The sequence below is a fragment of the Malaclemys terrapin genome, chromosome 19, assembly GCF_027887155.1.
Source record: "Malaclemys terrapin pileata isolate rMalTer1 chromosome 19, rMalTer1.hap1, whole genome shotgun sequence".
Classification (NCBI taxonomy): Eukaryota; Metazoa; Chordata; order Testudines; family Emydidae; genus Malaclemys; species Malaclemys terrapin.
In genome coordinates, this window is record NC_071523.1 from 12,364,871 (window position 1) to 12,378,039 (window position 13,169).

Sequence of the window (13,169 nt, forward strand, 5' to 3'; positions counted from 1 at the left end):
GCACAAGGAGTGCTTCGATTGGCTACTCGGCGACGGAAGTGGATATAGGTCCGTGCCTGGAGCTGTCCCCTTTTCCGGAAGTGGGTGTGGTTGGGTCTCCCTGCCGCCCTGGAGGCAGAGGGACGGATATGGAGTGAGGGAGCCCTCCCTCCCCGCACGTCGTGAGGTGAGGCCGGTCCACGTCTCCCGGGGAAGGGATGCGTGTGAGGAAGGGGCTGGGGGCTTGTGAGCGGTGGTCATCACTTGTCACCCCAAAACAATAGTCAAGATGCAGTTTATCACTTAACTATGAGTAAGGGGCTGGGGCCTACTCCTTGAGTGCTGGGGTAGGGGGTGCGTCTGTGTGAGGGTTGTAAGTAAAAGGCTAGGGTAAACTTGTGGAGGTGTGGGGGGTAGGGCAGCCCAAGGGTGCATAGGGACTAAGGGTGAGTGGTATGAGTGGAGTCTGTGGCGGGAAGTAGATAGGAGAATAGGGACAGTCATAGAGGTGGTATTGGCTTTTACTGTGTTTAGTATAGTTGTGGTTATTTGGTGGTGTTTGCTATTTCTTTACCAGTTAGTGAAAAGGGAGTGGGTAGGAGCTAGATAAAAATATGTTTGCTCACACCCATTTGAAGGGGGTTAGTTTTCTTCTCCCCCTAATATTTAAAGCCCCCCCTCTCCCCAACCAAAATACTTCCCCTTCACACACACACACCGTTGCTTTTAGTGTTTAATAATTTTCTAGCTAGTGCCTGGGATATTTTTCAGTTTCTTGTTAAGTATATCACAAAGGGCTATTGACTTCAGTTCAAAGTGCTAAAACCTCTGTTTTTGTTTTTGGTCCTAAACTGTATTTCAATCAACAAGTTATCCAAGAACACAAGTGTTTTTTATAACCCAGATAACTTGTTATTAGAGAAGTGGGGATTATTTAGAGAAGTGGAGGTTTGATTGGGAACACCACAGGTTTTTAAGGTTGATAGTTGTAATAATGTTGTGTAGAAGCCTCAGGCATCCAAGCCCTTTCTCTAGCTTATCTAATTCCCAAAAGAATATGTCAAGAATGCATTCCATTCCATAATATAGGGACTAAGAATTTTAGTAATTGCTTCTTGGTTTCAGCCATGTTTCCATTTTGATATGCTGTGGCCGTTCAACTTCTTCACTCTATTGACCACTTTAAGGGAAAAGTTATCCCATAGAGCACCTGTTCCTGCCCAGCCTACCAAATCCGCCACTGCTTGGGTCTCCAAATGTTTTTATTCAGGTATTCTCAGGAAAGATACTGCAGATCACAGGTAGTTCATGGGTCATCTCTTAAGAAACACTTCTAGGGCACATTGGTCTTTATTGTAGTGTAGAGTCCCTGCTTGCCAGGACACCTTTTAAATTCAGTTGGTACATATCTGGATATCAATAAAATGTGCTCTGTTTTATAGGTGTGCACTTTCCATATAAAGATTTAAAATGGCTTCAAGAGGAGCAATAGAGACCAGTAAACTAAAACAGAACTTGGAAGAGCAGTTGGACAGGTTAATGCAGCAGCTGCAAGACCTGGAGGAGTGCAGGTATGAAAAGGCAGGGTCTCCCTTTTAAATGTAAATATTTTCCCGGCAACAGCTGGCAGAAGAAAATGCTGCACCTTTCAGTATTCCTGTCACAGTTCTTTGAGGCTTTGTTTTTAAGTCAGCATAAGGATGCTTGGATTAAGAAGTGCAGGACAAATTCAGATGAACTTTTTCTACTCTTTCCATGTATAAGAATGGCCCCTACAGGAAAAAACAGAGTTCAGGAAAACTTGTTGCACTTTTCTTGGAGATTTGAAATTCTTAGGTGGAGTGTGACATTGTACTACTTTTGTGAACAATGGAATAATCACCTGTTCACAGAATTCAAAATTCATTGTTCACTATCTTTTAAAAAAATGCTATTCTTGATGTTTGTCCCTATTTTTCATTATAGTTACTTTGTTTTTGTGTGTAGCTTGGAAAACACAATCAAATGGTTCAGTGATGTCCTTGAATATTAACTCTTAAGGGATTAATAAAAAACAGAGATGGAAAACACTTTTAGCCCACCTCCATGCCACTGCAGAAATGTTCTCTACAGTGAATTTTCTGATGTCTTTGTCCAACCTAGTTTTAAAAGTTCTTACCACTTGCTTTCATGAATCATTCCACAAATTAATACAGCTCACTGTCATAAGGTTCCTTCTGGTAAAATTTTCCTTTTCTTCATTTCACCCCATTGCTCTTAATGTAATATTCCATTCTGTCACCCTAAGCAGTTGCCTCCAACCTTCGTGTTTACAATTTTTATATAGCCGTAGATGGCGACCTTGTCTAGCCTTCCTTAACTATTGCTTAGTCAACCTACACATAGTATTTGTTCTTTCCTCATCAGTGAATTATCCCAACCTCTGAAGCATTTTTGTTCCTTTTTGGAACTCACTCAAATTTATCAGTCACTTTCTGGTAATGAGGCACCCAGAACTGCATGCAGTATTTTAGATGTGGTCTCAGCAGAATTCTATAGAGTGGGACTACCTTGCTCCATACTACTGTATTTTTAACAAAGCTGCACAAAATTCTAAGCCTTCTGGTAATCTAGAGGCCATTTCCACATAGGTATCCAAGGTCAGAACTTGGTCCTGAATTTCCAGCTTGGCAGGAGGTAGAAACCTGCCAAATCATTGTACTTTTCACCTGAGGCAGTACAGTAGAATCTCAAAGATCCGACCACCAGAGTTATGGACTTGCCAGTCAACCGGACACCCTCTGGAACCTGAAGTAATGTAGCAGCAGCAGAGATGGATGCACACAAATACTTTACTCCTTTGGGGCTTTAGTCCTGGGGCTCAGGGCTTCAGCATGGTTGTGGGGAGGTGCAGCTGTTTCAAGTTGCTCCTCTAGTGCCTCCTTGGGCAACTCAAGAAACCACACTGTCTGGCCATAGGCCTTGAGGAAGTGTTCAGCCCTCTTGAGCTCAGAGAGAAGGTTATTGTAACTGAGTATGAGAAGAGGCAGTAAGAGTATAGATAATGGGGCAAACTTTGGGGTCAGGAGTACAACCCTTTTGGGAAAGGGAAATAAATAATTTGTAGTACACCTCTACCTCGATATAACGCTGTCCTCGGGAGCCAAAAAATCTTACCACGTTATAGGTGAAACCGCATTATATTGAACTTGCTTTGATCCACCAGAGTGCGCAGCCCCGCCCCCCAGGAGTACTGCTTTATCGCGTTCTATCCGAATTCCTGTTATATGGGGTTGCGTTATATCGAGGTAGCGATGTATCATCCTCTGGAGTCCCCAGCTAAAATTATGGCCCATTGTATTAGGCATTGCACATATACATACTAAGTGAGTCCCTTCTCCAAACAGCTTATAATCTAAATAGACAAATGGTGGGAGAAAGGAATGATTATTATTAAGAAAGTATGATTGTAAACAAGCTACTTCTTTGAGGATGCTATTTCATGTTCATTCTTGAAATAAGCCTCTGGTATGACTGACCTTCAGGTATGTTTTAGAAAAGTAGTTCCCATTGGAACTGCACAAATGTTCCCTCGTGGTACCAAGATTCAAAGCCTCAGCTCCGTCCTTACCATAGCTAGCTATGGGTGTGGAGACCTTTACTCCACACATAGGTATTACTTTACTTTTATTCTTAATTTTACCCTGTATTACCTCATGTAGCACAATATTAAGGTTAAAAAAATGATCTTGTGGAAAGTGAAGAATTTTTAGTTTTTCAGCAGTGAAGTATTGAGTCTCCTTTGCGAGGAGACTAGAACTTCCTAGGCTACCCTTGAGAGAGGGAAATGTTGGACAGTCATTATTCTCCTATTTCATTGTCTTCTGAGAGCAGTTGTTTCATTAACTACACTGAGTCCTAATGATGATCGCAATAGTTTTCATTCTTAATCCAACTAACGGACTAGGAACTATACAAGAGTCCAGGTACAAGCACACTAGTGTAGGTAGTATCTATACTTTAGATATTCGTTAATAGATAATTAAATGTGTGTTTCTGGGTTTAATCCTGAGAGTTGATGTGGCTTGTTGAATTTCCTTTAGAGAGGAACTGGATGCAGATGAGTATGAAGAAACCAAAAAAGAAACTCTAGAACAGTTAAGTGAGTTCAATGACTCACTGAAGAAGATCATGTCTGGAAATATGACTTTGATAGATGAACTCAGTGGGATGCAGTTGGTAAGGATGATTCATACTTGGAAGTCTCCTCTGTGGTATCTTTCTAAAGATAGCATATGTCATACTTATAGTTTGTGAAAAAGAAGGTGAAAATACATACTTGTGTGTGTCTGTGTATGTGTATATATGTGTGTGTGTATATATACAGACTGTGTACATGTATTTACACCTTTGTATTTGTCTGTTCTACACACACCAACTCATATATAACATATGAATATTCCACATTAATCGAGAATATGTTGATTTAATCTGTAGTCTTTCAATTAAAGCTATATTTAAGAATCAGGGTAATTAAATATGTAGAAATAGAGTTGTGTATCTCCAGGGCAGGGCTTAAATATAGCGGACACCTTATTAAGTGGAGTCTGATATGAAAGATGGTGGGGAAGACCCCACCAACTAGGTTTAGGGCAACACATTGTGAGAAGTTTCTACCCCATCTGCTGGGTGGCATAGCAAGGCTCTAGGGACCCTGGTGCAAGAACAGATTAGGGACCCCTTCCTGATTCCAAAATCTGCCCTTCTCCAGCTCCCCCATATCCCTAGTCCAGCACCCCTCCCCCCATCACCTAGCTCCTCTCCAGCCCTCCAATGTTCCAGACCCCAGTTCCTGCCTGGGTCCCTCATAGTCCCAATACAGACATCTGTTCCCTAGCTCCTTTCTCTCCCTCTCTTTCCCCCCTCCAGCTCCGCCATAATGCCAATCCAGCCCTCCTGTCCCAGTTTCTTCCTAGCTTTAAATGATTTAAATGGAGTTTCAGGATGAAGGGGAGAAAAGAATTTTAAATTGAAATGCTAAATTAGTTACGCAAATAAGATCAAAGTGTTACAGAAACAGAAGAGAGACTTTTACTATGCATCCTAATCCCATAGGGGAGTAGAATAAGTAATAAAGCAAAAAAGCCCAAAAGTCAAGGAGGAACGTTGAGAAAGTGTAGTGTTTGTGTTTGTTTGTTCCCATCCCCAATATATGGTTTGAAACTTATGCTGGCAAAACGTATGTCGCTCAGGGGTATCTGTTTTTCACACCCCTGAGCGACACAAATTTTGCTGACATAAGTGATATTGTAGACATGGCCTGAATGTCTCTTACCAGCTGAGTCAGAAGGTGCTGTTCAGCATTTGTGAATCTGGTGTAATGTGTCTGTATTTCATGTTTGCTATTAGGTGTGCTCATTCTTTTAGCTTGTTCTTTTTCTTCCAGGCTATACAAGCAGCCATCAGCCAGGCTTTTAAAACTCCAGAAGTCATTAGAATGTTTGCAAAGAAACAGCCAGGGCAGTTACGGACAAGGTTGGCAGAGGTAAAGATTCCTGGAGACAGAATCTAACTCTAACAGATTTATTTCAACTGGCCTGATTTTTGTCCTTCCAATCTCCACAAATTAAAGGTCAGTGTGAATTTTGTGGTGACAGAGAATCTTCTGACGCCTTTCAGAATCTGGTCAGCGTCAAATAGCTATCTCACTGTTGGGCATGGAGGCTGAAAATGTTACTTGTGTTCCCTTCTTCCCCCCCTCATTTTCCTAATACAGCCAAAAAAAAATCTGGTAACCAATAGTAAACTGAGCACCAGAAATACTTCCATTATCAATATAAATATAAATTCAGAAGAAGAGCCATGATCCTGGAACTCAGATTGAGGGACTGGCTGGTGCACTAGCCTTTCATCTCCAGAGATTTGGATTCAGATTCTGGATAGGATACAAGTGAAATGAAGTGTGGTGGCATTATCCTAGTGGATGTTTGTCCTCAGAATATTACCACACAACTTGACATAAATAGCAAGCTCTGTTCAGAACTGGTCCAAGATTGGAATAGCCAAACATGCTGAAGTTAGGATTAAAAGGCACTGGCAGAGCTGTGGGGGGGCTTTTTCACAGCTCTTTACCACACACTTTCACAATTGTCATATTCATTCACAAGATTTTTTTAAAAGGAATCTAAATGTAGGCTCTTGGGGTGGTCAGGTTGTTAATTTTCCACTAGTTTCATGTGAAATTTTCCACATTTGAAAAAAATATTCTTTCTTGTTCAGATGGACCGAGATCTGATGGTTGGGAAACTGGGACGGGACCTATACACGCAGCAGAAGGGGGAAATCCTAACTGCCCTCAGGAAGCTTGGAGAGAAGGTAACAATATGAGCATTGATATCTGTCATTCATTGAGCTATGATTGATTGTCCCTTTTGACCTTAAAGTCTATGAAAAAGGAACTGAAATTCTTTCTTGCTAAACACTTGTTTTGTTTTTGTGTGCATTAAATATGTATAGAGAAAATGCAGTTATATTGTGTAATGCAGAAGCATCCTTATGGCTGCATCTACACTACGAGCTACGGGATGTCAATCCCCTGCTTGTGTACACATGCTTGCACTAGCTCTCCTTGAGCTGGCAAGAGCATAAATAGCAATGTAGCTGCCCGTAGCACAGGCAGTGGCAGCACAGTTGGGCTGTGCCAAATGCAAACCCTCCTGAAACCCAACTGTGCCTCTAGCCATGGTAGCACAGGCAATATGTTGCTGTTTATACTTGCGCTAGCTTGATGAGAGCAGGGGAATCAGACTTAACCTAAATTTCAGTGTCACTCAGCCTCCCTGAAGAGTATGCTATGGAGAGTATAGAGAACAATACTGAGCATTTGTATAAACCCTTTCATGGATGGTTGATCATGACCTTAATTTACAGTGGACTCATTGATTGTCATCTGAGTGCATGACATATAACTAACATCAGTTAGTACCTGCTTAAAACAAGCTGCAATACTACTCGTTCCCTAATTAACTACCCAGCCATGGAAAGAAAATATCAAAGGCTTACAATAATACACTGTCTTACTTCACCCTTGAAAGGTAGGTATTATCCCCATTATGCAGGTGAGTAAACTGAATTAGGGACGTTAAGTGACTTGCTGTATGCATGGAATTACTGGGAATAGAACCCAGGAATCCTGACTCTTAATTCTTGTCTCTAACCACTAGAGGGATGAGGGGAACAGTTATGTTTTCCTATTGCCAGTCTGTGAAGGAAATGGTCCCCATGTATGTTAGCTTTAAAAAGGAAGCAGTTTCCATTGAGGAAGATGCCTGTTCTTGTGATGTCAGATTCACATTAGCTTTCCAGTGTCTTGGTATGTGTTTTGCTGCGAGTTACTTGAGTAATATTCCATTAGTTTCAGAGTAGCAGCCGTGTTAGTCTGTAATGGATTCCATTAGTTGCTTTCTTTTGATAGTGCTTGGGGTTTGGATATTTCGTGTGGAAGACATGACTTGTATTTTATGCACCTGTGTCCCAGTTACAGTATTCATTTTAATCAATACCTTCCTCCAAAAGATTTTTATTCCTGGTCTAAGATGATGATGCTTAAAATGGCTTGGAAGAAATAATTGCAAAAAGTTACTTAAGATCTTAAATCATTAACAAATTACTTGGATAGACTTAGTTAACTATAGTTTAAATGGAAGACTTTTTTTTTAAGCTGCCAAAGTCTGAGTTCAAGTAGCTGTGTTTCTCTTGTGAGAGTTAATAATGTCACTAACTACTAAAGCAAGGCAAGGAGCTGCACTCCTTACAATATTTTTTATATTGGGCCCCATCTATGCTGTAAATACAACTCTAGCACATTAATTTGAACCAGTAATGCAGCTGTGTCCACAAAGTTGTGAGAAAAGCTGCACAATCCTTTGTCAGCTTTTTTGTGTGTACATCTGCCGCACCTCCTATCTTGTTTATATGAATTGATTATAAGAGAAAGTAATCAGCTGTCATTTACTATCTTAGACATTCCCAGTAGACACGTGAGGTAGAACATTGTTCCAGGTACAGAAACTGGGAGGGAGGAACCAGTTACGTGCTAAGTACAGATAGGGAAGGTATCTGTGTATACTGCAGAAAGTGTTACTCCTGGGGGAATTCTGCGCCACTGTGCAATGCAGAATTTTGAAGAAATTAACGTTGTGTGCATAGAATTTCCCTGCTCCTCAGACATGGCTGCCATGAGAGGCCACTGGACCCGGCAGAGCACAGCTCGCACATAGAAGACACTGCTGGGGGAGGGAGAGGAAGCTAGAGGGTTCCTGGTAGCTGCACTTTCCCGCCCGCCCTGAGGGAAGGAGAGGGCAGGGTAGGAAACTCCTTGCAAGCCTGGTACTGAGTATCAGACTGTTTCTCCCTCTGGATCCATGGGCTCTGTGAGGGGAGGGGGGACCACAGCTGGGCTCTGGCAGGGGGAGAGGGGGCAGGTGTCTGAGCTCTGAGGGAAGGGGATGTGGTTGTCTGGGCTCAGGGTGGGAGGGGATGGGGGTATCTGATTAGGGGGGCCCTGTGGCTGTGCTCTGGGGGGGAAGGGGTTTGGGTGTATTGGCTCAGAGGGGTGCTGCAGTTGGACTCGGAGAGAGGAGTTGTGGGTGTCTGGCCCTCTGGCTCGGCTCGGGGGAGGGAAGGGGACAGAGAAACAGGACCTGGGTTGTCATAGGGGTTTCTTTAACTCTCTACTCCTGGGGGAATTTTAGTGTGTGTCTGTATTGTTAGACATACTGGCTGACAGGTATTTTGAAATAAATTACCAAAATAATTGAAACTGGTGTGATTATGCAGTGCCATTTTGACACATAAAATTTGCTGAATTTTGAAATATTGTGTGCAGAATTTTTAATTTCTTGGTGCAGAATACCCCCAGAAGTAAAAGTGTGCTGAACATATAGCTGATTTTCAAAGTGCTAGCCATATATTACCATGTTTTCTGTGGGCTCAAACCATGCTGAGTTGGCTCTAAGAGGCTAATTGGTTACAGTACTGATTTAAGTTATAGTGTAGACAGGACTCTGATTTCATCAGGTCCTAAAGGAAATACACAAAAACTTGAACTGGGATTTGGGTGGTTGAGAAGGATGAAGGAGGACATGATTTTCAAATACTTTGGTTTAAAAGGCATTTATTTGTAATTTAAGTGTTTCCATCCAATCTCTTAATTTAGGATGTTGTGTTGAAATGCATTTCAGTACATCTTTAAGTGTACAGCATTTTCCATGAGAGGCTGTGTGGCATAGTATATTGGACAGGAAGATAAGGGTCAGGGACTCTTGGGTTCTAATCCTAACTGGTACTCTGTATTTTGAGCATGATCTTTCACCTGTATTTCTTATTTTTAAAATTAAGATTAACCTACCTCACAGAATTGTGAAGATTAATTTGATGTCTGTACAACACGCTGAAGTGATAAAATGCTATATAAGAGCTAAAGATCATGAGATGGTCCTCAAAGCATTTGCATTGCAACAGGTTGCTAAATGAGTAATTATGCAGCAGAGCTAAGTTATGTAATTTATTTATAATAATTTTTCTCCAGTGTTTTAGTTATTTTACAGTGTTGACATCCTTTACCTGATGGCTGTAGTATATCTTATATTTTTCAAGAACTAAAGCCTGGAAAGGAGCCTATAATGTTTAAAGGGAACTCATGCTCTCCATTACTCTGATGTGTACTCAGTTCTTTCCTTCATCTAAATAATTATTTCACAAGTGTTACATTTTTGCCATTGGTACAGTGCAGTAAACTAGCCTTATCAGTATGTTAGAGCTATACTGTTTTTCTCTTTTGAAAGAGGTTTTTTTTTTTTTTTAATAGGGTATTTCCAGAATACCATAGTTGTAAGGGCTCATTTTCTAGGTGCAAACTCCCATTCCATTAGTAGCTGGGACCTGGGAGTGCTTCAAAGACAGGGCACCCAAACCCTGGGAAAGGAATCTAGGAGAGTTGGGTCCTTGAAGATGGTGGGTGTGAGGTGACAAAACAGGGAGGATGCTCAGGGCTCCTAAAGGAATGCAGCAGGCTTCACCCGTGGAAATTTGCCATATTGCTGACACCAACAGTTGGGAAGGCTCGTATCAGACACATCAATTTCTGTCTTGCTTTAATAATCCGAATACAGTCTTGATGAGTTCCTAAATAATAATTTGATCTTACCTCTGAATTTCCTGGCTTTTCCAACTTTGTGATGCTAGTTCGTTATTGAATATTCATAAATGTCACTTGTCACAAAGCATTGGAGTGCCACACAATAAAAACCAAAATACATATGCACGTGACCAGATGGTTCAGGGTTGTAATGAAACAGATTGTCATCTCTAAGTCATTGCTTTAATATGGCCATGGCAGGTAGTGGCTGAAAGCGGTTAGTCTGTTCATTGGCCTATGTGAAATAAGTTTGGACTGGTATCCAGTTCCTCATGGCTAGGTGTCCAAATCACAAAAACACCATTGCAGTTCGCATCCTTGTTGACAGCCTCAGCACAAAGATGAAGGGTGACCTCCTCTCCTAAAGGTAGTCTCTGCAGTTTGGCATTCAGGTTCATTGATACAATTGGCTAAAGCTTGCAGCAACGCTACTTGTGCTCTCCCTTTTCTGTTGATTGACAGAAAGAATTTTTGTCTATCTGGCACCTTTCTCCAGTGCTTACTTTGCATTCACACCAGTCAGATAATGCCATCACTTTAAAAGCATATCAGATTCACAGGGCCTACAGGATGAAATATTTCATATATACACAGATACATATCCTTACAAAGTGAAAAAGATTATGCAATTAAGGTGTCCAGTTTATATATATATGGTTTTTCTGGTTCAGCTGACTCCAGATGATGAGACTTTCCTGTCAGCAAATGCAGGTGCAGCCCTCAGCCAGTTTGAGAGAGTCTCTAGTGACCTTGGTAAGTTTCTTGATACCCCTAACATCAAAGCTTTTCAGCATCCCCATGCACTAGTGGAAAGAAATGGCTACATGACTCGGGATCTAAAAGGGAAAATCTGACCAAAAATATCCATGCCACTTAAAAATATATGTCCTGGTATAATGCTGGTGAAATTTAGATATACTGCTCTATGGAAAAATAAGTACAATGTGGAAGAAACCTAATGTGGAAGAAACCATTAAGTGTTCCACGTAATGGGGCAGCCTTGGGAGTTATACCTAGTAAATAGGGACAACATTTTTAGGGATAAACATGATTTCTGTTCAAATTCCTTGTCCTCTTCCAGTACTCCTGAAAAAAAGCCTTTTCCCTTCTTGGCCCTGAGAGCCCTGCAGTTTCTTGCCATAGCAACAGACATTACAGGGGTGAAACATATCATCTCTCACCACTGTCATAACCACATGCTCTCTCTTCCCCCCCCCCCCCCCCAAGTGGCAAGACTGAACGTCTGAACGTGCATTCAGTATGCAATTAATTTTGCATATCAACACATTGCAATATTAAATCTAGATTCTTCTGGGCCAGATTTCAGTCCAGTTGCTTCTCAAACTGGGGAGAAAGCAGTGCTTCTGTGAGCCTCTATTCTGACTACTCCTCTTTGCCACTTGCATGCTTCCAGTGAAGCAGGGGTAATCGTTGTGGGATAGATGTGTGAAGGGCCAGGCCAGTGTGTGAACTTGCTGAACTTGAGGCCTTACCCTGAAATGCATCTTCTCATGGCTCTAGCTTAAAGGTCCTGGGAAGCTTGGATCTTGTTAGGTTTAGAAGGGGGTTAGAATTGGGTGGATGCCATCAGCCTTGCAGCTACTTTCCTGGCCACAGCTTTTCAGGCATGCACATAATATAGCTGAAGCCAGAATATGGCCCCATTTTTTAACAAGTTATACCTGAAATGTTTTTGTTTTCAAAATGTAGGTTTGACTTCTTGCCCCAAAAGTACTCTTGTGTTATTTTGTCTGATTTAAGGTATCAAAAATGAACCCCTCCAAAACACAGTCCCTGCTAATAATTTACTGTTTCTCTAATCTGGGATGGTGATGATGGGATAAAGACCATTTTTATTTGTTTTTCCCTCCATAGGATCTGGAGACAAAGTCTTTGCTCTGGCCAGTGTTGAAGTAGAAAAATCAAAGCAATGAAGAGGTGTGTGGGGCTAGAGTTTCTCCTGTTGTCAGCAACATTGGACTTCTATCATATTGTAACTGGGTTTTTTTGCTCATTTGATTTTTTTGTAAACTGTTGTGGGGGTGGGGGGAGGACTTCAATCTTAGTCACAAGACAACGTAAAGTGAACAGTCTTAAAGTGCACTTTGGGACCTCAGTGTCTGTACCCCATAGCAATGTATGCTCTGAGGCTAAACACTAAGTGGTATTTCAAAAGCTGACTATGATTGTCTTCTTTGAAAGGGATCAACTATTTTCCACTTTTCTGAATGTGTATTTCTCTAACTATTAAAATGTCATCTTTTTCAGTGTGATGACAGTGAGTAGATCTTTTCAGAAACACATTGAGTCCCAGCAAATGGGTCAGTTTTCAGAGCTATTCCTTAGCTTGCCTGTAAAATTCAGTCTTGTCTGGAGTTAGTCCCTACTGAATAGCTTAAGTGTAAAAACACATTGTAACTTAAAAAAAAAAAAAGACTGTTTGTAGAAAGACAGGATTTCAGACAAACTGTTCCCAAAAAATCCAAAATGAGAGTACACATACCAACATTCGCTGCCTGCATGTTTGCTCTGGACATGAATGAATGCCATTGTATCTCTGAGTGTTGATTGGCAAACAATGGAAGCCCTGTTGGGAGTCTTCTGGAGTAATTTAACCTCGTGTATTGAAAAGACAGGGAAGCACTAGGAAATGGCAGTGAGAGGCCCACTCTGACCTCTTGCTGTTGCCCAGGATGTATCCACTACAAGCTACCATTATTTCCCCAGATTTCTGGGGCAGCATGAAATAGGTTGTAAGTAGAAACAAACAGCCCCAATCATAATCCTGGTCTATGCTATAACTAAATCAGAGGCGTCAGTTGCAATGCTGTTTTCTCGTGACCTGCTTACCACATGGTTAAAAGCTGTAGTGCAAATGAGACCTGTGTGGCCAGAATTAGGTTAAAACCCAGGACAAACTCAGAGTTTAGGTGGAGCAAAATAAAACCTCATACTGTCCAGGGTCTTAGCCTGGTTCTGGAAGACAATTTGGTCCTATGCGCACTACAGCTTT

General features: G+C 41.5%; 1 protein-coding gene across 1 annotated transcript; it reads left to right on the top strand.

The window, feature by feature from the left end:
- Positions 1–68: 68 nt before the first annotated feature.
- LZIC (leucine zipper and CTNNBIP1 domain containing) lies at positions 69–12,429 on the top strand. Its single transcript, XM_054008898.1, has 7 exons — positions 69–166; positions 1,422–1,550; positions 4,062–4,197; positions 5,405–5,503; positions 6,238–6,333; positions 10,828–10,909; positions 12,032–12,429. The coding sequence occupies exons 2-7, from the start codon at positions 1,450–1,452 to the stop codon at positions 12,088–12,090; spliced, it is 573 nt and encodes a 190-aa protein (XP_053864873.1). The 5' UTR covers positions 69–166; positions 1,422–1,449; the 3' UTR covers positions 12,091–12,429.
- Positions 12,430–13,169: the final 740 nt, after the last annotated feature.